Source organism: Macaca mulatta, chromosome 10 (assembly GCF_049350105.2).
Source record: "Macaca mulatta isolate MMU2019108-1 chromosome 10, T2T-MMU8v2.0, whole genome shotgun sequence".
Taxonomy (NCBI): Eukaryota; Metazoa; Chordata; class Mammalia; order Primates; family Cercopithecidae; genus Macaca; species Macaca mulatta.
The window spans coordinates 15,322,725-15,346,593 of NC_133415.1; the positions used below are offsets into that span (position 1 = coordinate 15,322,725).

Here is a 23,869-nt window from a genome sequence, read left to right on the forward strand (position 1 = left end):
TTCATCGGTCCTTCAGTGTCCCCTGGTCTGGAAGATCACCGGCTACTTGCCAAAGCCCCCACGACTCTGCTGCCGTCACAACCACCCTCACCAGTGTTATGAGAAAAACTTGAGACTGATGGCCCCCAAAGCTTGGAAGGAGCTGCGAGACCAAAGAATTGACTCGAACAAGTCCAGCTTGGTGAGTAGGTGAGTTTATTAGGACTCACACACAGGTCACTCCTGAGCAGCGGCAGGACAGCTCTAGAGATCTGCGCTTCCTCCCAGTGCTAAGCTGCTTTCACGCTAATTTTCTGACTGTTTACTTATCGGGTAATAGCGATGGGACTGTTTTCATTGATTGGTTCTCAGATACTCTCTGGGAAGTTTGAGCTCTCAGGGACACCTGCTCCTCAGCTGGGGACCATGGCCATGGCCCACCTCCTGCCCTTCAGGGCTCAAGCAGGGGACATACACCCTTTAGTAACCTAGAGAGGACTGTCACACAACAACCACCCCAACAACCATCATCAAGAAGCCACTGGCTGACTGAGATACACGCCCTGAAGGACAAGGGAGAGAGGATGCTGGAAAGACAGAGTGACCATCACCAGGGAAAGACTTCATTCTTGGAAGGACGTCAAACCTGGGGGTGGGTCTGTAGCGGGGCCGCTGTTTCTTCTCCTGTATTCAACAGTTCTAACTCTTTGACTTTCTGCGTTTTTGGTTCTTTTCCTGGCCTCATTGCTGGTTCCTGCACACCTCCCCTGTATTCCTCCCCCAATATATTCTTCAGTCTAAAGTAAACTGCTTCTTCCCATTCCCCGCACTCTCCAGTCCCCTTTCCTTCTTTATTCCTGGCTCCAGTGTTCCTGCCTTCTCCTTGGTGCACTTGCCATCTGCATTAACCCCTCCCCTGCTGTGCTCAGCTGCAGATATGCCAAAGTCACTAACACTCAGTTCCATAAACTTTACCTCACCCTGTTTATCCACCTAATACGATGTTTGCATTTTGGCTGGCGTGGTGGCTAACACCTGTAATCCCAGCACTTTGAGAGTCCAAGGCAGGCGGACCATGAGGTCAAGAGATCGAGACCATCCTGGCCAACATGGTGAAACCCCATCTCTACTAAAAATACAAAAAGTAGCTGGGTATGGTGGCGCTCGCCTGTAGTCCCAGTTACTCGGGAGGCTGAGGCAGGAGAATGGCTTGAACCTCGGAGGTGGAGCTTGCAGTGAGCCGAGAGCGCACCACTGCACTCCAGCCTGGCGATAGAGTGAGACTCCATCTCAAAAAAAAAAAAAAAAAGTTTGCATTTTGTCCTGGCCTGTGCCAGGCACACTTCCCCTGGTGGCTGCCCTGCTCTGGGGTCACAGTTCTTGGTCCGCCTGCAGAATCTCCTGGATCTTGGTGAGAATGTTGAGCTTCCCCTCCAGCTCCTGAGCTCGCTTCTTCAGCTCCTCAGCTAACTCTGACTTTGCCCCCTCTTGCAAGTGCTTTGACTCGTATACAAGGCTGACCACATCCAGCACAAGCAAGATGCCTCCAGTGGCCACACCCAGAGCCTTGTTTCCTCTGCTCATTTCCAGGGCGGGGATTTCAGTAACTCTCTCCACCTCTTCATCGCTTTCAGCTGAGATTCCAATGATCTCAAGGGGTCTGGCAGATGGTACCAATTGAGAGTTGGCTCTGGCTTCTCTGATGGCACGGATGTCCTTCCCAATGCCTTGTATGACTTGGTAAGAATTGTCAGCTAAGGAAAGAAAGTTGGGTGTGTTCTCACTCATTAATTCCTTCATCACTTTCGCTACATCGGGGTCTCTTTGGTCTAAGTTTCCGGCTTGGCGTTGTACTGACAACTTCTTTGCTTGTTCCACGATACTGCTGGTAATCCCGGTCACAGCGGCCACTATTCCTGTCCCCATCCCAGTTTCTGAGAGCACAAGGCTGACTCCATCTGTGAGGGGTGCCAGACCCAGGCCGAGGAGGGTCAGGATGTCAGAGATAACGTCGGCAGTGCTGGACACCACGTTGGTGATGGTGGTGCCTCTGTGGACCTGCTCGCCCCCGTCTGCAAGGATATAGAGCTTTATTATGTGATCCTGAAGGTCCCTTTTCAAGTGAGGAAACTCTTTCAAAAACCACTTTCTGTGCTGCTGGTCTTTATCTTGCCAGTTTTTGTCCTTCCTGATCACGTGTTCTGCAAGCTTGTTCAGAGCTTTACGGAACTCATCTGCCTCATCCCTGCACAAGGAAAGGTTAAAGGATTAAGAAATGCAGTTTCCCTGTCTGTGAAATGAGCTCCATGAGATCCCTATCCTGTGTAAATTGCAGAGCTTTCATTATCATCAAATAGAAACAAATTTTACAAATGAAGAGAATTTAAGCTCAAATATGTTTTGTTCATTATAGACACTCCTCAGTACTTATTCCATATGGAAATAAATATCTTAAAGGCATCTCAGATGCTCTTTCGTGGTAGGTGTTTGATAAAGACGCCTCCTCACTCAAGGGCAGGTCAACACCATGACTGCCAAAGTGTTTGGAGAGGGGAAAACTCTGCAGAGGAACAAAGAGCCGTGAGAGTGGGACAAAGACACCTTATTCCCAGGATGGCAGCAAAGTGAAGCATGAACTTTTCCCAAAGAGAGACCTTCCCTTTGTCCTCAGCTCCTGGGTCCAGGCTTTTGGAGTGTCCTGCCTGGTAGGAACATCTTTATTTCCCTGATGATTTGGCCATGGGACAGTATAGCAATGTGACGGATGATGGAGTTTGGCGCTATTTGGTGTCTTTTCTGACCTGCAGAGGACATGTGTACTAAAGGGGTTAGACCTCAGGGAGGGACTGGAGACTCCAGGTCAGCCATGAGGGCAGCTTGTGATCCAGCCCCAGCAAATGCTCTGAACACTAAGGCATGGGTTGAGAAAGACTTTCTGTTTGACCAAACTCCAGCTGGGCTCTTCTGAGCCTCTTCACTAGGCGCCGACCTTGGCCTTTCACACCCACCCACTGCTTTCTGGTCCTACATCACCCAGTTCAGCAAGAATCGCCCTGTCAGTGTAGGGAGGGTCCTCCCTGCTTGCTGTCTGAGCACTCTTTGCTATCTGATCATGCTCTTCACTCCCACCATTGATGGGTGAGTGTCTGACCTGCCTTTAGCGAGAATCCTGTTAGGCCAGTTTGGCAGGAACATCCCACTCTGTTGTCTCCTATCAGAACTGTTCCATCTCCTGCCCCTCACCCTGGTGTTGGCTGTGACTCCCTCTCTGTCTTTACTGTATTTGGAGCTGGGCTCAGTCTCCCTTCCCTGTAACAACCATCCTGAATAAAGGCTTCCTTCCTGATTTCATGTGATTCACAGGAATGTTTCCTTAACTGGGTGAGCTTCCCTGGTTGGCAGCACCCCATGTGTCTTGTCCCACATTGACACAGGAGATCACAGCGTCCTGAGGACAATGAAGCTTCACACCTGAAACCCTCCCAGACTCTGCCCTGTGTGTCTCTTCCTTAGGCTGATTTTAATCTGTGTTCTTTCTGTGTGATAAACCACGATCGTGAAATAGCAGTTTTTAGTGAGTTATATGAATCCTTCTAGTGAATTATAAAATCTAAAGATGATTTTAGGAATCCCCATTAATGTTCAGGTGGTGTCAAAGGTAAGGTGCCCTCAGACATTGCCGTCTGGCTACCTCTGAGTACTTTGAATTCAAACGAAACCAAACCTCAGAGAGACAGGAGCTCACTTTGCCTGGCATGTGCTCCCTTCCAAGGCCTCATGCCCTTTCACTTTCTGGCTGAAGGCTACTGGGTCCGGGCACTGCCCCAGTTGACCGGAGTGGGAGATCTGGGTATTCATTCTGGCTCCACATGGACTCTCCAGCCACCTTACCGCCTCCTGACCTGCCCCCTGCACCCCCAACCTTCCAGGTCTCACTCGCAGATGTCACCAGCCTAACTGATGCCTTAGCAGTGACAGCTTCACCTGTGCGCACGCCAAGGCCGTGTGCAATTTTATGGCACCTCTAGAAGACTCAGGACACTTTCAGAACCATCTATATAAATTGTTAATACTGAAAAGACCTGAATTTGGACAAGATGTTAGAAGAAGTGTTTTCCTTCTTGGTTGGGGATTTGTCAGTCTACTCAGTACCCTTGAAATTACATAAATTGGCAGCAACTCATTCTACTATGGAGATGGTCACTAAGGCATACTGCTTGCCATTGTCAGGGGTTTCTCTGTGTAGAAGAGAAGAAGGTCTCAAACGGTAGCCCGGAACTTGCCAGTTCCCAGGCAGGGTGTGAGAGACACAGGCAGCCATGACCCTCTATGTCCATGAGTGTTGGGATCATCTAGACAGAGAAGAAATATTCCTCTCCCACTCACATGTCCTCTGCAAGTTCATGACCTTCTTAAGTTTCAAGCCCTTGGTGCCTCTCTTGCCTAGTCCCAGCCCTGGTGCCCCAAACTTCCCACTTGTTCTACAATCAAGGCTGACTCTTGCTGCATCCTGACTCCTGGCTCTGGTCTCTCTGGGCCTTTGGACAGGATCTTGGTCTTGGTTCCCCACCTTTGACCTGGAGTTTACTCTAAGGCCTTCACTATACTCCTATCACATTGAATTGCTATTCCTATCAGACACATGACAGTTCTCAGTCTGCATGACATAAGCCTAGAGCCCAGGGACTGGGCACAGAACCGGAAAGAGACCCAGCCCTGTGCAACTCCACTCCAGCCTCTCAGCATCCTGGACCAGCAGAAAGGTCTTGCCGTGTTTATGGAATTCTTTAGATGAGAAAAAGGGCCCCAGCCAGCATCCCCAGGAACACGCATTGGTTAGGTCAAGATTTTTCTGAACTGTCCTAAAGGAAGTCCTGCTGAGCTCCCATCTTCAGGAAGAAGACCCTTAACCCTGTTCTATTTCCACCAGGGTTGTTAGATATTAATGTTAACTGTGCACCTACTATGTGTTAGTCATTATGCTAAGCACTTTACATGCATGATCTCATTTTTCTCACAATAAAACTTCATGGATGAAGAAAGGCTGAAAGTGAGAAAGTAACTCACAAAGTTCCCATGACCAGCAGATGACAGAAATGACCCTGTCCCTGTGGGCTTCTTGTCCCCTCAGCCTGAGGCTACGCACTGCCAGCGAAGGACAGGGAGGAAATGTTTCTCCTGGAGTGCCGAGGTCATCCTCACGCCCAGCAGAGGGTGCTGCCTGGAGGAGGTGTGTCTGTCAGGGAAAGCTAGCCCAGGGGACATCTGGGTGGCATCACTGGGGTGTCCAATGGAGGTAACCCCATGGAGGTTACCTGGTTAGTTCAGCAGTAGCCACGAATTCATTCCAGGCTTCATCATTAGTCACCAGGAGTATCAGACTCTGTGTGCTCACTTTGTCCTGGAAATATTTAATGGCATCCTCAATAAAGATGCTGCTCTCTAGTTGGAAAGAAGAAAGGATAAGGTTGGAGGAAAGTGTGGGAGTGCATAACAGCCATTGCATAAAAGGTGGTTACATGTTAATTTTCCTGGACAGCTGTGGTGTGGGATATGTTTGATGGAGTCATCAGTGCTATCAAGGGAATTGTGTGCCCCCAAAATTCATATGCTGAAGCCCTAAACTCGGGTCACTACATTTGGAGATCTGGTCTTTAAGGAAGCAATTAAGACTGAATGAGATCACAAAGGTAGGGCTCTAATTCTATTAGAGGGCTAGTGTCCTATTATAAGAAGAGAAAGAGACACAAGAAGGCCACGTGAGCACACAGCACAAAGGCAGCCTCCACAACCCAGCAAGAGAGTCCTCCCCAGACTCCAACCCTGCTGGCACTTTCACCTTGGACTTCTTGCCTCTGGATCTGTGAGAAAAGAAAAGCCAGATGTTGAAGTCATCCAGCCTGTGATATTTTACCATGGCAGCCTGAGAACACTGAAACACCAGGGGAGTGCCACGGTGCTTTGGGGAGGAATGAATCCCTTTCAGCTCAGCACCAACACAAAGTGAGCCTTCCAGGCGAAGGAAGAGGAAACATCCTAGTGATCACTTCTATCTGCCACGTGCCTGTTGGGTGTCAAACACTTTATACCTGTGTCTTCAAAATGTGAGTTTCAACACATCATTGGGTTATGAAATCATTGGTTCAAGAGCAGCATGTTAAAAAGAAAATCAATTTGAAAATATCAGAGCGTACCAAGCATAGCAGGGGTGAGTATTGCTTTTGTGAGTTATTTCAAATACATATCCCTTAAGGTAAATTCCTGGAATCCAGATGTGTTTAGGCATTCCGAATTTTCACTATTTTAGAAAGGACATGGGGTGCATATGGTATATTCCTGACCATTCCCAGCAGAGGCTGGACTGCTCCCTGTAATCAAACCCATGCATGTTTCAATAGTGAAACAAGCAAATATTCACATTAAATGTAAAAAATAATGGTAGGCCTATAAAGAACTCAAATCAGTACAGAGCAGGATTACTCTCAAAGTCAGCTACCCCCAAAATATGTGGTTTGCAGGGATCTGGAAATTATGGAATGGCAGATAAGGAACTCGGGACCGGTATGTATTTGTGTGTGCACTGAGACATGATGTAAAATTGTTCCTTGCTGTGGACACAAAAGAGACCTCCTTCTTTTTTTTTTTTTTGAGACAGAGGCTCGCTCTTTCGCCCAGGCTGGAGTGCAGTGGCACGATCTTGGCTCACTGCAAGCTCCGCCTCCTGGGTTCATGCCATTCTCCTGCCTCCGCGTCCCGAGTAGCTGGGACTACAGGCACCCGCCACCACGCCCAGCTATTTTTTTTTTTTTTTTTTTTTAGTAGAGATGGGGTTTCACCGTGTCAGCCAGGATAGTCTCAATCTCCTGACCTCGTGATCCACCCGCCTCAGCCTCCGCCTCAGCTCACGCTGGGATTATAGGCGTGAGCCACCGTGCCCCGGCCACCTCATTCTTAATTCACAGAAGAAGAAAGTAAAATCCAGACAGTGAGAGTTGCCCAAAACCATCAAGCAGGAAGCTCAGGATTTGACTCCAAGGCCAACGTTTCTTTGACATTGCTCCTTCAACTCCTTAACATTAAAACTCCTTATGTTTTAAAAATGCCCGTGGTTTCTGCATTCTCCCTTATAGCTTACCTGTGGGTCTATTTAAAGTTTAAAAATAATGTCTCAAACTCCACAGCATTGAGTACAACTACCATGCAAAGGGGCATGCTAGTCTTGGGCATTCTCAGATGGGCAGTGGAGGAGGTTCTTTGACGGGGCACGGGGGCGGGACCCTCAGCGCAGATCCTTGAGGCACCTCCATGTTGCCTCTGTCCTCTGCAGGCTGGTCTCAGGGTACACGGCTCCCCACTGTCACCTCTGAACCCAGCTAGGCCTGTTATTAAACCACAGATTATCTTTGTTTTGCGGGGAGAGTTTTTCTTCGGTCCCCCAGCCCAGCTCTTCCTAAGGATTCCGGGGTGGGCTGAGAGCTCTCTGCTTCTAATCTTCCCCGCCCTCCCCTGGTCTTGGACAGGACTTAGCACGGGCCAGTTTGCTGTCCACGGCGGCTCCTGAGCAGAGCTGACTTGGTTGCCCCTGCAACTCTGTAAGGGGAGGAATCCGTCCTGAGGAAATGGGGCTTAGGGAAATGAACGCAGTGCTGACTCGGCTGGGCGAGGGCCTGTCTTGTTTTTTCTTTTTCCTTCTTCACCAAAAGGAAGAAGGAAACCCGGGGTTGGATGGAAGGAACCTCCAGCACTAAATGTGTGTATTTCTTGATGGGGTGGGGCTGGTGGATATAAAAGCAAAATTAAAACAAAATCCAGCTCTGAAACATTCCTGGGCAAACAATACCTACGAGGCCTTGAGAACGGCTGTCACCCCCCTTAAACTGCAAGCTGTGGGAAACTGAACTGGGGTCACATCAGATGAGCGCTTCTGTTAGATACAAACAAACTTAACCTCGGCCAGTCACGAGCAGCCAGCTGACAGCGGGCCATGCTGAGATGGGAATACTGGGAGGTCACAGAGGAAACAAGAACTCCAGGCAGCTGGTTCACATGACAGACACAGAAGGAGCTGCTGAAACCAGCTGCAGGGACAGGGGGAGGCGACAGGCCCACAGGACCCTGACAAACAGGAAGTGGCCAATCCAGCTAAGACCAGTAAGATCCAACTCAGTGCTGGGTCGGACTCACATTCACCTCACACTCAATCATACCCTCCTTGTCTCACTAAACCCCACTCCCACCCGCGCCACAGCAGTTCCATGTATGCCCGTGTTTGGTACAAAACTGCGTGTTACCCACCCCATTCAAGTTCCAGGAAATTCCCACCTCTTCCCAGAAATCCTTATGCTTACTCCACCCCTTAATTTAATAAACCAGCAAAGGCAGAAACCCCAAACCACACTGGGCCCGACTGGCTCTTCTGAGTCCGCCTGCACTCCCACCCCCGAGCCTGAGCTTTCGCTTTGCAATAAAAGCTGATTTGCTTTTGCTTTTGCTTTTGCTTGGACTTAACCTTTTTCTCTCTTCGATGTCAAATACCTGGGCAAGGCTAAGGTCCGGTCTCACCTGCATTCGGGGACCTCACTGCAGCTTCCTCTGCCCTACTCCCACAGCAAGGAAAAGTGCACTTGTCCTGTTGGGGTATGAGGAGAAGATAATCAGAGGAGGGGCAGCCACCTGATCATTACAGAAAACTACAGAGTCCATACACAGGAATAGAGATGGGGAGGAAGGTTCTGACAATGACCTGGGCCTGGGAACACGTGTGATAACTGGCTGATGATAGCCAGTGTGTGTTGCGTGTCTGTGATGTGCAGGGCTCCTTACATGTGTCTCATTCGATGATCACACACAGCCCGGGAGATGGGTACCAACTTCTCATTCAAACACAGAGGAATCCACAAAAGTTAGGGAACTTGCCCGTGTTTTCACAATAGTGCTAGAGCCAGGACTTCTGCTTCAACCCCATGTCTTCAATGACTGTGCTCTACTCCCTTCAATATACTATATTGAGTCATGTATACACGCTCATGGGAAATGACTCCTCACTGCAAATCCGTGTCTCACACTCTGTGCTCAACTCTTCGTCTTGGTGAATTCACTGCTGCTGCAGCGGACAGCCTGTGTCCCCGTCGCTTCTCTAAGGTCCTCTGTCCCACAAAGACCTGGATGCTGCCAGATGCCGGCGCAGCCCCTGCTGTGGCTGCCGAGCCCTCCTGGCACTGCCCTGTCCCCTCTGCTGTCCCCTGCTAGCTGATGGACCTTAGGGTGTTTCTAATTCTTCATATAAATTATGCTACAAAGAACATCCTCCTTCGCGTAAACCTTTGTCCACATTTGATTTTATTTCCTTAAGATATTCGTAGGAGTAGAATGACTAGGTCAGAGGCTATCAACATCTCAAAATGTTTTATACCTAGAGCCACACTGCATGCAAGTTGTACCAATTCACACTCGAACTAGCAGTACGTGAAGATGCCCATTCTCTCAGTCTCACTGGTTCTCAGTAGTCTCTTCTTTAGGACAAACAAACAAACATATACACAACATATAAATATGGAAACTAAATATACTTGTTATCAATACCAATTAGTACAAAATTTAAAGCACAAAGGTAGCAGTTGGGATGTGAAGCACTGAACGAAGGAGAAAGGAGGATTAATATTGTCATTTTTTAAAGAGGGAAGGTAAGAAATACTGGGTACAACTGAGGGCATGAGAAAGTTGTAGGTAAATTGTTTACAGCTACAAAGTTGCTAATGCAAGACAAAAATCTGGCGATAGAATGTTAGGAAAAGGTGGAGAGGAGAGATGGAGGGTACAAATAAGACGAAATGACTAATAATGATACTATAATTACTACTAATAATACGGCTTCAGGCCCATCGCAGTCACGGGCGGCTCCAGGCATTACCATTTCTCTTTTCTCACCGTGTGTCTCTGCTCCCTCCCTGGCACACCCACTTCCAGCAGCTGGTCTTTGTTTGCAGCCTTTATTTTAACAGCTCAGTGGTTTCCGGGCCCCCTGATGGGGTTCCATCCTCCAGCTCTCATACAAAAGCCCCCTCTCAAAAGCCACCCGCCTCCCTCTTTCCCCTTCCTGCCTTTATCCCAGGGTTCAGACACACAGATGTCTGTCTTCTGGGACCCCACGCAGCAAGGGTAGAAGGGGGACCCAGTCCTGGGCAGCAGCTCACCAGGGCAGTATGCAGAGGGGTGTCTGGGTGCTTCTTGCTATAAGAGACAGGGGTGACAGGAGAGGGGGTTCCCTTCCCCTTGTTCCTGCTTTGCTCACTGTATGACCCCCTGAGCCAGGACAGCCATTTCAACACCATCTCATGATCCATGAGGACACAGGAGGACCAGGAGAGAGCAGAGGAGCAGGAGGGCAGAGAGAGCTGCGGCCTCAGACTCGCCCAACACTTGTGAGGAGCTGCACCCAGGATCCCATCCTCCTTGGTCATTGTTGGAATGGCTCAAACCCTGACCTGGGGCCTCTGCTGAATACCGAGGCTGGATATTGCCCCTCAGGCTTGACTAGGACACAGCAGGTCCTCCCCGGGCGAGTCTGCTGGTTGGTCTATTCCGGGAAATGGCTTTGGTTCCTAGAAGAAGCCCAGATGGCCCTGGCCCAGCTCAAGCCCTCCCCAATTGTGCAGGCCAGACAGGGAGCCCTCCCTCCTGCCTCAGGGCTCTGAGCCAAGCTCACCAGATGCAGAGGACAAAGACTCTCAGCAAAGCGTTTCCCTCATTGTTGCGGGCTCCAGGGCCTCCTCCTTGGGCGGGAAAAGAGGAGTTGAGACGTGTGCTCCTCTTGAGAAATCACCATTTTCATTTCATTTTTGAGAGACGGTTGTGCTCTGTCGCCCAGGCTCAGGGCTTTGGTGCCATCATAGCTTGTTGCAGCCTAGAGCTCCTGGGCTCAAGTGATCCTCCTCCTTCAACCTCCTGAGTAGCTGGGACTACAGGTGCACGCCACCATGCTGGGCTAATTTGTTCATTTTTGATTTCATAGACACAGCGTCTCCTGTGTTGCCCAGGCTGTCTTGAACTCCTGGCCTCTAGTGATCCTCCTGCCTCTGCCTCCCACAGCACTGGGGTTACAGGCTTCAGCATCTCTTTTTGGTGAAGAACAAATAAGACCGTGACTCAGATTTCACAGAAATTTCCCCCCTGATTTCATGTCTTTTGGCAGCTCTATCAGGATTTCAAGAGGGGAAAATCTCAGGCTGAGAGCGGAGGTGACTTGCCCAGAGTCACACAGCTCTTGGAGGACAGAGGGGAGGCCAACATCTGGCCTTGTGACTCTGATATTGAAGCAAAAATGGGTGATTTTAGTAATCCAAAAATGTCCAGGTTTGATTCTACTTCTACAAACACAGAGATCTAAACTTACACTCCTGTGGTTATGATCACAGTTCCACAGTGTGGCTTTTGAATCTCATGATTGCAAAGCTGGCATCACGCCACAGGCACCATTCTGCAAGGCGCCCTGCTCACTCCCCTGTCTCAGCCATGTTTCCCATTAGAGACACAGTACAACCTGTTTCTTCTCCATCCCCCCAGAGGTCTGAATAGAGGGACAGCGGTGAGGGCCAGAGACGTGGAGTCCTATGATCTACCCGCTCAGCCTCCTGACGCTGGACCCTCGGCAAGTCACCCCCCTCCCAGGGCCTCAGTTTCCCCACAGGGCCTGGCACAAGGTGGTGCTCAGACTCAGGGTTGATGAGACGACCTCTGAGTTCCTTGTACCTGAAAAAAAATCTGTTGTCCCCTTTGGGCCTCAGCAGCAGCACCCTGGGGCCCTACTGGGTGTGGCCAGGCCATAAAGACAGACCAGACTCCGGGTCACCTCTTCTCCTCCACCTTCTTTGGTTCCTTCAAATGTCCCAAAGAGACAGGCACCCCCAACACAAACCTTCCTTCTGGGGTCACCCAGCTGTGTCTCAGCAGTCCAAACAGAGCTGAGCCCAGGGAGCTTTGTGAACCCATCTGAGCTGTTTCCCCCACCCTGTATAGTTTAAGGGCATAGCAGGAGGGGGGAAACATCAGACTCAAGTCTGGGTGCAAATCCAGGCTCTGACACTACTTTCGTGTCTGATCTGAACCAGTTACCTAACCTCTCTGAGCTTCTCTGCAAAAGCTGTGAGAATAAGGAGATGGGGGCAGGTCAACTGTCACCAACTTACCAAGGAACCTTCCCCTGATAGACTGAGCATGATCCAGCTGTTCTGAGCTGTGTGGATCCCACCTACAGTTATGAGTCTGTGTAATAACCAGACACATCCTCCAGCCTCCCAGACATACCCAGGAATTCAAAAGGGAAAGTGAAAGTCACAACTTCCCAGCAGCTGGTGATCAAGCACAGCAAACAGGCTACTCCCCAGCACCATCTTCAGTCCAGCCCTGCCCTTCTTGCTGCTGCACTTAGAGGAGCAGCCTGAGACCAGACATCCAGATCCCTCTCATCCAACCCACCTGCCTCGCATCCTCAGGGTTGTGGGTCTGCAGTGGTCTCAGGAAGAAAGACCTGCCACTGACAGACTGTGAGACCCTCCAGATTACTCCCCATCCTCCCGTGCCCCCACACTCCCCAGATGCCTGCCTTCCTCCCGCCCATGCCATCAGCATAAGCGCAATCTCCCACACATGCCACGTGGATGCTTGTTGTATACTTATTGTAATGCTGTTGGGGTTATTTTGGTTATGTTTTTGAGACAGGGTCTCAGTCTGTCACCAAGACTGAAGTGCACTGCCACAATCATAGCGCGTGGCAGCTTCAGACCTCTGGGCTTAAGCCATCCTCCCACCTCAGGGTTCTATAGGCATGAGCCAATAGAACCAGGCATAGCTGGTTCTATAGGCATGAAACAACCTAGCTAATTAAAAAAATATGTAAATATTAGAGATGGGATCTCACTATATTGACTGGGCTACTCTTGAACTCCAGGCCTCAAGCGATCCTCCCACCTTGGCATGAGCCACCGTACCAGGCCTGCTCTTGTTGAAGGCCATGCCTTGTGGCTTCTAGATATTTGCTTATGTGGGATCTTCTGTCAGGAGCACCTGCTTCCACCACCTGGAAAAATCATGCTCATCCTTCAATGACAAAATCAGGCATTGCCTCCTTTCAGAGAACCCCCAGCATCCTCCCCAGCAGAGGCCACCGCCCCATGTTCCACTCCCGAGGCACACTGGGTGGAGGGACTAGAGACCACTGCTCACCACACTTCCATGGCTAAGAAGTCAGGCAACCAGATTGCTGTTGGACTTTTGTGCTTTGCCCCAGGCAGAAGGGCCTCAGAGGCAGCTAAACCACAAAAGCCAACCTGACCCTTCCATGGAAGCCTATTTCATCCTCAGCAAACATCTCTGGGGACATCATGGCCACCTCTCCCTACCCATACACACACACACACACACACACACACACCAGCTTGTGAGGCAGGAACAGAAAGGTGAGGCAGGACAGAATAACCCTATTTCCAGGAAAGAGAAAACAACAGCTAATACCACTGCTCGCCACATCCTGACTAAGCAGAGGTCCTCAGTCTCTCCACATGACAACTTCACCGCTAGCATAATCAGCATTTGAGAAAAGAGCACACTAAACAAAACTACAACCAACTGCACAGGGACTGCACAACACATTTTGCAATACATTCCATTTGCAAATACTTCTCCATTTGATTGAGTTTTATAGTCATCCCCTCAATGGGCCGGGATTATGATCTGATTTTGCAGATGAGGAAACTGAGGCAAGGGGAGAGGAAGTCTGGGACACATCTCAGTCAGTTTACAGGTTTACTCTGCCAAGGTTGAGGATGCACCCAGGAAAAAGCCACACAAGTCACAGGAGGATCTGGGGCCCACTCATTTTTCACAGAGGGTTTTGAGGGCTTCAGTATTTAAATGTGTAAAGTCAGGCAGCAGTAGAAAGAGGAAAGGAAAAACAACAGGATAGGTAATGAGGTGAGTGGTCACATTCCTGTGAGGCTTTGATTAGCCCTCCCTGAATCCACAGGTTCTCTATGAAAGGAGGGGGTAGAGGAACAGTCAATTATTCATTCATCTCATGCACAGTTAATCTACATTTTCTATAAGATAAAAATAAACATAGAGTGGAGGAAGTAGGCATATGTGTATTTTTCTGAGGATGGGCAGAAGTCTTGCTATTTGCCACGTACCAGTCAAGGTAAGTTGCTAATTTACATTGCCACCATGAAATTACACAAAGTCTGCCTCAGGGTAAAAATTTTCGGGAGGCAGAAGGAATTTCCTTGTGAGCAATTTGTGAAGGAGGCCACCTGGAGAATATGTTGCCTTTTGTGTTTGCAAATATCTGCTTAGAAACAAAAACAAAGGCAGGTTTTGGAGTGGCTCCATTTCTAAGCTCAACTGTTTCCAGTGAGTTTGGGGTCCCAAGATTTGACTTTCCTTTCACGTTTTCTCCTTGTTCATATATATATATATACACACACACACAGATACATAGATATATAGATATAGATATACATTTCCTTTCATGTTTTCTCCTTGTTCATATATATATACACACACAGATATATAGATATATATAGAGATATACATTTCCTTTCACGTTTTCTCCTTGTTCTTCAGCTATATATATATATACGTGTGTGTGTGTGTGTGTGTATATATATATATATATATTTTTTTTTTTTTTTTGAGACTCTGTCACCAGGCTGGAGTGCAGTGGCGTGATCTCGGCTCACTGCAACCTCCACTTCCTGGGTTCAAGTGATTCTCCTGCCTCAGCCTCCCAAGTAGCTAGGACTACAGGCACGCACCCCCACACCCAGCTAATTTTGTAAACTGTAAAAGTAGAAGCAGAAGTGGGAAGAGCCCTGTAAATGTTCTCATTTATTAGTAGGAGCTAAGCTATGAAGACACAAAGTCATAAGAAGGACACAATGCGCTGGGCGTGGTGGCTCACATCTGTAACCCCAGTGCTTTGGGAGGCCAAGCAGGTGGATCACTTGAGGTCAGGAGTTCCAGGCCAGCCTAGCCAAAATGGTGAAACCCCATCTCTACTAAAAATACAAAAAATTAGCTGGGTGTAGTGGTGGGCACCTGTAATCCCAGCAACTCAGAGGCTGAGGTGGGAGGATGGCTTGAGCCCCGGGGTTTGAAGCTGTGGTGAGCTATGATGGGGCCACTGCTCTCCAGCATGGGTTACAGAGAGAGACTCTGTATCAAAAACTTAACAAAAAATAACCCCAGCAGCATTGCAATAAATATGCAATAAGCATCTACCCAGCACATGTGGGAGACTGTGCTAATGCTGATGGCATATGTGGGAGTAAGGCAGACATCTGAGGAGTGTGGGGGCACAGAAGGACGGGGAGTAATCTGGAGGCTCCCACAGTCAGTCAGTGACGGGTCTTTCTTGAGCTCAGAGAGGTTAGGTAACTAGTTCAGATTAGAAAGGAAAGCAGGGGCAGAGCCTGGATTTGCATCCAGGCTTAAGTCTGATTTCTCTCTCCCTCCTGCTGTGCCCATAAACTGCAGAGAGGGAGGGGGAAGTGGCTCAGATGGGTTCAAAAAACTCCCTGGGCTCAACGCTGGTTCTGACTGCCTGAGACATGGGCAGGTGACACAAGAGATCCTGAACCCTGAGGATGCGAGGCAGGTGGGTTGGAAGAGAGGGCGCTGGATGTCTGGTCTGGGGCTGCTCCTCTAAGTGCAGCAGCAAGAAGGCTGGACTTGGACTGCAAATGGTGCTGGCGAGCAGCCTGTTTGCTGTGCTTGATGACAAGCTGCTGGGAAGTTGTGACTTTCACTTTCCCTTTCGAATTCCTGGGTATATCTGGGAGGCCGGAGAATGTGTCTGGTTATTACACAGGTGCACAGCTGGAGGTGGGATCCACACAGCTCAGAACAGCTGGATCTTGCTCTGTCTCTGTCAGAGGAAGAAGATTCCTTGGTAAGTTGGGGATGGTGTGACCTCTCCCAATCTCCTTATTCTCACAATAGCTGCAGGAGGGAAGAATCATTCACCTTTTGTAGATAAGCTCAGAAAGATTAGGTAACTGGCTCAGATCAGACAGGAAAGCAGTGTCAGAGCCTGGATTTGCACCCAGGCTTGAGTCTGATTGCTCCCTCCCTCCTGCTGTGCCCTTAAAGAGAGGTGGGAAAAGCAGCTCAGATGGGTTCACAAAGCTCCCTGGGCTAAGCTCTGGTTCTGACTGCCTGAGACATGGCCAGGTGACCCCAGAAGAAAGGTGGGTGTTGGAGGTGCCCATCTCTTTGGGAAATTTGAAGGAATCAAAGAAGGTGGAGGAGGGGAGGTGACCCGGAGCCCGGGGTATCTTTGTGGCCTGGCCACACCCAGGCTGGCCAGAGAATGCTGCTGCTGAGGCCCAATGGGGACAATATATTTCTTTTGATATAACAAGGAACCCAGAGGTTGTCTCACCCACCCTGAGTCGGAACACCTACTTGTGCCAGGCCCTGTGGGGAAACTGAGGCCCTGGGAGGGGACTTGCTGAGGGTCCCATGTCAGGAGGCTGAGCAGGTGGCTCATAGGACTTCATGTCTCTGGCCCTCACCTCTGTCCCTCTGTTCAGACCTCTGGGGGGATGGAGAAGAAACAGGCTGTGCTGTGTCCCTAATGGGAAACATGGCTGAGACAGGGGAAGTGAGAAGGTCGCCTTGTAGAATGGTGTCTGTGGCATGATGCCAGCTTTGCAATCATGAGATTCAAAAACCACACTGGAATTGTGAGTATAACTACAGGAGTGACAGCTTAGATCTCTGTGTTTGTAGAAGCAGACTCAAACCTGGAAACTTTTGGATTATTGAAATCACTCCTTTTTGCTTCAGTATCAGAGTCACAAGGGCAGATGTTGGCCTTCTGTCCACCCTCCAAGAGTTCTGTGACTCTGGGAAAGTCACCTCCTCTGCCAGCCTGAGATTTTCCCCTCTTGAAAACCTGATAGAGCTGCCAAAATACATGAAATCAGGGGGGAAATTTCTGTGAAATCTGAGTCATGGTCTTATTTGTTCTTCACCAAAAAGAGATGCCCATCAAGATAGAAAGAAAAATTCAATTCAATTCCTCAGCTGAAAGTGAAACCGAAGCTGGGCCATGTCATCCAAAGGCTGGATGCTTTTAGTTCAAGTAATGCCTCCTGCACCTGGGATTTCCTCCAGGCTGTGCCAGGGAGGGTGGAGGGCATCCCAGTCAGTCGTAGGGGATGCAGCTGGGAACACAACAGGGTCCCCGTTGGATGCTCAGTCTAAAGGGGAGACAGAGGCCCAAAGAGCCACACACAGGTAGAGCTGCCTCCGGAAAGCAGAGTGCTCAGGGAGCCTGAGGAGGATTGGGGGATGGCACAGGGACCAGGTAGCTTTGGCTGGGTCTCTGAGGACGGGTGACTTGAGCATGGTGGGGACAGTGGGGGAAGCATTCCAGGGCGAGGGAGCAGCTGAGCGAAGGCCTGAGGCTGGGGTTGGGAGGAGTAGATGGGTCCAGGAGGCATTGAAGCAGGGCATCAGTGGGTGCCTGGACCCAAGGTGACTGTGGCGGCAGGGAGTGGTGAGTGTAATGTAAATGGGGAGCCGAGCAAGGAGACCCGAGGCAGATGAGAACATAGGTAGCCTTTACTGGGCTCGCAGGCGAGGTTCACCGGTCCTCTAGGGGGAAGGCCAAGGTATCGGGGCCTTTTATAGGGCGAGGTAGGTGGGGTTTGTAGGTTTCGGTTTTCCTGAGTTAGGTTTTGATTTCTGGGGAATGACGCGTCCAGGAGCTTGCGCAGAGCAGGGGTTCTTGGGCAGGCCCGGGCTTTTTTCCGGCGCTGAGAGTCTTAGCAGGAAGTGAAGGGTGGGAAGTCCTAACAAAGGGCCTGCCATGCCGGGTGATACCGCCATGTTGGGTCTAGATTCCTGCCTAACATTCCGACCTCTTTCTAATAAGAAAAAGGGGCGACGTGTTCATCTGGCTGCTTCCTGCTGGTATAGGTCTTTGTGGGGTCCTTCAGAGGTCGGAACTTGGGTATAGGGGTGGAGTAGCATCTGATTGACAGTGACTCGGGAGACTTCTTTCATGCAGTCCTGGATGAAGCAGAGGACACAGGGAGCTATGAGTAGCAAGAAGCCAATGATTAGTAAGGGGCTTAGAAAGGGTAGGACCTAACCGGCCATAGATGACTGCCACCACCTAAGTGAGGGCCCTGATCTGAGGTTTCTCTGGTGGAGTCTTGGGGACCGAAAACCAGGAGTGAGGTATCAGCCTGGTGGGGTTTATTAGGTGAGAGGAGAGGAAAGAGGAGCACAAGGTGCGAGGAGGGGTTGGGCCAGAGGTGAACTGAGGCCTTTAGCTTGGAGAGGAGGTCTGGTCCTAACAAGGGGACTGGGCATGAAGGAATGATAAGAAATGAGTGTGAGAAGAGGGAGCCATCCAGGCGGCAAGACAGAAGAGGAGTCTGGCGGTAGGTGGAGGGAGTGCCATCAATTCCTATGACAGTGACAGCGGAGGGATGGCTGGGGCCAGTGGAGGAAGGCAAAACAGAGTAGGTAGCCTCCTGTGTCCATAAGGAAGGATATGGACTTACCCGCTGCCTGGAGCATAACCCTGGGCTCAGTGAGAGTAGGAGGGACTTTCCAGCCTGGGCCCACAGTAGGAGGGATTTTCCAGCCTGGGCCTTTTAATAGTCATCAGTGTCGAGGAGCTGGAAGGTGCCTCCAGTACGTGGAGGAGGGTTGTCACGTGGAGGCGTAGCGACCGTCCTCAGGTTGGGGCAGTCCGACTTCCAGTGGCCTATCTGCTGACAGTTCGGACAGGGGCGAGTTGACTCCTCAGGGTTGGGGCACTGCCTGGCCCAGTGGCCTTTGCTGCCCTACTTGAAGCAGGCACCAGGTGGCACTTGGGGAGTACCTCCTTTCGGAGAGCTCCTGGAGCCGGCTGGCCTCAGGGCTGCTACCAAGGCCTGGGTTTGGAGGTCTACCTTCTGTTTTAGCCTCGCCTGTCGCTGAGCCTCAGCAGCTTCCTCCCTGGAGTTGTAGACCTTGAAGGCCAGTTTGACTAGATCCTGGATGGGAGTTTGAGGGCTGTCCTCCACCATTTTTAATTTTTTCGGATATCTGGAGCCGACTGAGAAATAAAGTACGTAGCCAAGACGGTTCCTCCTGCGGGGGAGCAGGTGGGTGTGGCCGATGTGAAGGAGGAAAACTGCCGTGTGGGATAGAAGTTGAAAGCCAGCTGCTTTTTTAGCTAACTTAGCAGCATAGGCATTGTCCTGAGCGATGGGATCTGATGCCTTTTGATGGCTGCTTTTTTAGCTACCTTATCAGCATAAGCATTGTCTTCAGCAAAGGTTGGAGGAAGAAAAGTAGATTTTGGAAGTTATGAGAACTGTAGAGACTTGAGCATAGTTTGTGATTTTTAGGGCCTTTAAGAGTATTAAAGCGGTGGCAGCCACTGCGTGCAGACATGAGGGCTAGGCTAAAACAGTAAGGTCATTTGGACAGAAAGGCTATAGGACGCGGTCCTAGCTTTTGTGTAAGAATTCTGTCTGCACTAACTATGCCTAGGAAGGAAAGGAGTTGTTTTGTAGAAGGGATTGGGGTTTGGGAGATTAGCCAAACACGATCAGCAGGGAGAGTATTTATGAGAATTATGCCGAGATAGGTAACAAATGAGGAAGAAATTTGGGCTTGACTGAAGTAATGGGGGGCTGCCTGTGAAGCCTTGCGGCAGTAGAGCCTAGGTAATTTGCTGAGCCTGATGGGTGTCAGGGTCAGTCTAAGTGAAAGCAAAAGATAGGCTGGGATGAAGGGTGTAAAGGAATAGTAAAGAAAGTATGTTTGAGATCTAGAACAGAATAATGGGTTGTGGAGGGAGGTATTGAGGATAGGAGAGTATATGGCTTTGGCACCACGGGGTGGATAGGCAAAGCAATTTGGTTGGTAAGGTGCAGATCTTGAACTAACCTGTAAGCCCTGTCTGGTTTTAGGACAGGTAAAATGGGGGAATTGAAAGGAGAGTTTATAGGTTTTTAAAGCCCATGCTGTAGCAGACGAGTGATAATAGGCTTTAATCCTTTTAAAGCGTGCTGCAGGATGGGATATTGGCATTGAGTGGGGTAAGGGTGATTAGGTTTTAATGAGATGGTGAAGGGTGCATGATCAGTCGCCAAGAAGAGAGTAGAGGTGTCCTATACTTGTGGGTTAAGGTGGGGGGATACCAGGGGAGGATGTGAAGAAGGCTTTGAACTGTGGGAAAAGGCAGCAATGAGGTGTGGCTGTAGCCTAGGAATAGACAGGGAAGCAGATAATTTAGTTAAAATGTCTTGGCCTAATAAGGGAACTGGGCAGGTGGGGATAACTAAAAAAGAATGCAAAAAAGAATGTTTCCTAAGTTGGCACTAGAGTTGGGGAGTTTTGAGAGGTTTAGCAGCCTGGCCGACAATACCTACAACAGTTATGGAGGCAAGGGAAACAGGCCTTTGAAAAGAAGGTAATGTGGAGTGGGTAGCCTCCTTATTGATTAAGAAGGGGATGGACTTACCCTCCACTGTTAGAGTTACCTGAAGCGTCTGTGATGGTCCAGGAGGCTTCTGAGGCGATGGGGCAGCGTCAGTCTTCAGCCGCTAAGCTGAGAAGATCTGGCAAGGAGTCAGTCAGAGAGCCTTGGGCCAGAGCATTAGGGGCTCTGGGAGTGGCTGCCGGGCGAGTTGAACAGTCCGATTTCCAGTGGGGTCCCGCACAGATGGGACACGGCTTAGGAGGAATCCCGGGCTGCGGGCATTCCTTGGCCCAGTGGCCAGATTTCTGGCACTTGTAGCAAGCTCCTGGGGGAGGAGGTTCTGGAGGAACCCCTGGCAGCTGCGGTTCAGGCGTTTGCAGTTGTGTGCTGAAGATGTGGCTGGGGTGTGTCTCACAGTGGAGGCAAGGAATTGCAACTCAGAAATAAGTTGCTACTTGACTGCCTCTACTCTATTATTGTACACTTTTAAGGCGAGGTTCATTAAGTCCTGTTATGGGGTTTGAGGGCCGGACTTTAATTTTTGGAGCTTTATTTAATGTGGGGAGCAGATTGGGTAATAAAATAAAATGCATGTTAAGAATAAGACGGCCTTCTGACCTTTCAGGGTCTAGGGCTGAAAAGCGTCTCAGGGTCGCTGCTAAATAGGCCATGAACTGGGCTAAGTTTTGCATATTTGATGAAAAACAGCCTAAACGCTAACTGATGTGGGAGAGGTCGGATAAAGAAAAAGGAACATTAACCTTGACTATGCCTTTAGCTGTAGCCACTTTTTTAAGAGGAAATTGCTGGGCAGGTGGGGGAGGGCTAGTCGAGAAAGGAAACTGTAAGCCAGACCAGGTGTGAGGAGGGGAGGTGATAAAAGGATTACAGGGTAGGGGAGCAGAGGCTGAGGAAAAATTGGGACCTAGCTCGGCCTGGCGAGGAGGGAAGAGGTCAGATGGGTCTGTAGAAAAGGAAGATTAGAAAGACTCAGCAACGCTTGGGGTTGGGACTGAGGGGCAGGCGGGAGGGAAAGAAGGAAGATTTGGGATGAGTTGCATTGGGAACAGAGACTAGGGAGGGACTGATGTGTAAAAGAATGCCTGGACGCCAGGCACCTCAGACCGTTTGCCTACTTTATGACAAGAATTATTTAGCTCTTGTAGGATGGAAAAAATCGAACGTGCAGTTTTCTGGCTATTTGGAGTCACGGCACCAAAATGTCGTGCGCGTCGGTGTGAAGAGACCACCAAACAGGCTTTGTGTGAGCAACATGGCTGTTTATTTCACCTGGGTGCAGGCGGGCTGAGTCCGAAACGAGAGTCAGCAAAGGGAGATAAGTGTGGGGCCAATGGAAGAAACATTTGTCATATTGAATGATTGGTGATCACCTGGATGTGGTTTTGTATGAATTAACAAACTAAACAGAAGACACAAGGTCTGAATAAGTAAAGGAGAGAAAACAGGTATTAAAGGACTAAGAACTGGGAGGACCTAGGACATCTAATTAGAGAGTGCTTAAGGAGGCTCAGCATAGCCTTGCTAGCAAAGATTATTTATTTACTTTAAGAGGGAATTTAGAGTGGCAGTTTGGGATAGCACTAGGAGATATCAGCTGTGATGGCTTGGAGAAACAGTGTAAACTGGCAGTGTAAACATGAGCAGGGCGTTTATGAGTAGTTGAGAACGGTGAATAGGAGTATGACTAGACGGAAGACAGTAGGGATGAAAGTTTTTTTGGGGTGCAGTCCACGTTGGTCACACAGGAGCTCAAATGGGCTGTCACCTGTAGCATTCCGAGGACAGGCCTGAATTCTGAGAAAGGAAAGTGGTTAAAGTGTTGTCTAGTCCTTTTTAAGTTGGTGACTGAGCTTGGTGAGGTGTGTTTTTAAAAGACCATTAGTCCATTCTACCTTTCCTGAAGATTGAGGATGGTAAAGGATATAAAGGTTTTACTGAATACTAAGAGCCTGAGAAACTGCTTGGATGATTTGACTATTAAAGGCTGGTCTGTTATCAGACTGTATAGAGGTAGGAAGGCCAAACTGAGGAATTATGTCTGACAGAAGGAAAGGAATGACCATGGTGGCCTTCTCAGACCCTGTGGGAAAGGTCTCTGCCCATCCAGTGAAAGTATCTACCTAGACTAAGAGAGATTTTAGTTTTATGACTTGGGGCATGTGAGTAAAGTCAATGTGCCAGTCCTGGGCAGGGGCAAATCCTCGAGCTTGATGTGTAGGAAAGGGAGGGGGCCTGAACCATCCCTGAGGGGTAGTAGAATAGCAGATGGAATACTGAGAAGTGATCTCCTTTAGGATAGATTTCCATGATGGAAAGGAAATGAGAGGTTCTAAGAGACGGGCTAGCGGCTTGTAACTTACATGGAAGAGGTTATGAAATGATGACAGAATAGAATGGGCCTGTGAGGCTGGAAGGAGATAATTTCCTTGGTCTAAGAACTATTTGCCTTGTGTGGGAAGAGATTGATAGGTGGAAGTTTCAGCGGGGACCGAAGGGGGTGCAGGGAAAGAGTATCAGGAGGCTCAGAGAAAGAGGGAGAATTGTCCTTCTCCTTGCTTGAGGGAGGAGATTTCCCGAGCAAGACCTGGGCCAATGAACATCCGGCACAGACATCCATCCCGGTGGGAACACAAGTCCTAAAAGGCCTGAACATAGGGTACCTCGGACCATCTGCCTAGTCTCTTGCGGAAGTTGGTCAGATTCGCGAGAATGTTAAAGTCTAGAGCGCCCTCTGCAGGCCTCTGAGACTGATTATCTAATTTATACTACGGCCATGCCACTGTGCAGAAGAAAATAAGCCTCTTTCGTTTTCGGGCTTGGCTGAGACCTAAAGTCTGGAAATTAGCCAAGAGGCACCACAAAGGGGATTTTGGGTCTGGTTGGGGCTGGGCAGCCCCCATGGTCCTGAGGCAGGCAGTCCGGAGGCAACGGGAGCGTCTTCCCACTGCCACGCGGAGTGCGGGGTAGGGTGGCTTCTGGGGAGGTCGGACGCCTCCTAGTCCCTGGTGCCAGAGTCAGAAGTGACGGGCGGGGGAAGCCCTGACACGGCCGCGCAGCCGCGCCTCTCAGGCAGGGATTCCCGGAGCCTGCAGGATGGGGGAAATCTTACCCAGCAGTGATCGAATTGAGTCTCGGATTTGGTGAAACGGCTCCCGGCTTGGAGAGGAGGTCCTGGGTCGAGAGAGGAGAGCCTGCCCAAACCTTCAGGGGTCCGGGAAGGGGTCTCCTCCCGGGTTTCGGCACCAATGTAATGTAAATGGGGAGCCGAGCAAGAAGACACAAGGCAGATGAGAACAAAGGTAGCCTTTATTGGGCTCGTGGGCGAGGTTTACCGGTCCTCTAAGGGGAGGGCCGAGGAAGTTGCGTTCGGGGCGGGTATCCGGG

The 23,869-nt window shown here is 49.8% G+C and overlaps 2 protein-coding genes across 28 annotated transcripts in view; one reads left to right on the plus strand and one right to left on the minus strand.

The window, feature by feature from the left end:
• Positions 1 to 178: 178 nt before the first annotated feature.
• LOC694508 (apolipoprotein L2) lies at positions 179 to 20,638 on the minus strand. Of its 8 annotated transcripts, none has more exons than XM_077949822.1 (5): positions 20,526 to 20,638; positions 10,685 to 10,751; positions 5,295 to 5,421; positions 5,047 to 5,200; positions 179 to 2,224 (listed from the first exon to the last, which is right to left on the minus strand). In XM_077949822.1, exons 4-5 carry the CDS (start codon positions 5,055 to 5,057, stop codon positions 1,351 to 1,353), a joined length of 885 nt encoding a protein of 294 aa, XP_077805948.1. In that variant the 5' UTR covers positions 5,058 to 5,200; positions 5,295 to 5,421; positions 10,685 to 10,751; positions 20,526 to 20,638; the 3' UTR covers positions 179 to 1,350. The 8 variants fall into 8 exon arrangements, with proteins under 8 accessions (XP_077805948.1, XP_077805949.1, XP_077805945.1 ...); XM_077949823.1 differs by lacking the exon at positions 20,526 to 20,638 and adding an exon at positions 18,552 to 18,567; XM_077949819.1 differs by lacking the exon at positions 20,526 to 20,638 and adding an exon at positions 12,165 to 12,278 and having other exon boundaries at positions 10,685 to 11,093.
• APOL2 (apolipoprotein L2) overlaps positions 15,833 to 23,869 on the plus strand; it is a 68,962-nt gene continuing 60,925 nt past the window's right edge. For 2 of the 20 annotated variants that reach the window (XR_013399120.1, XM_001083469.5), the window contains exon 1: positions 15,833 to 15,922. The gene's annotated coding sequence lies outside the window, so the exon portion shown is untranslated. Of the gene's footprint in view, positions 15,923 to 16,564; positions 16,719 to 17,111; positions 17,275 to 17,363; positions 18,429 to 18,560; positions 19,140 to 23,234; positions 23,785 to 23,869 lie in introns of those variants that run through there. The other 18 variants (XR_013399127.1, XM_077949832.1, XR_013399124.1 and 15 more) reach the window with 14 other exon arrangements.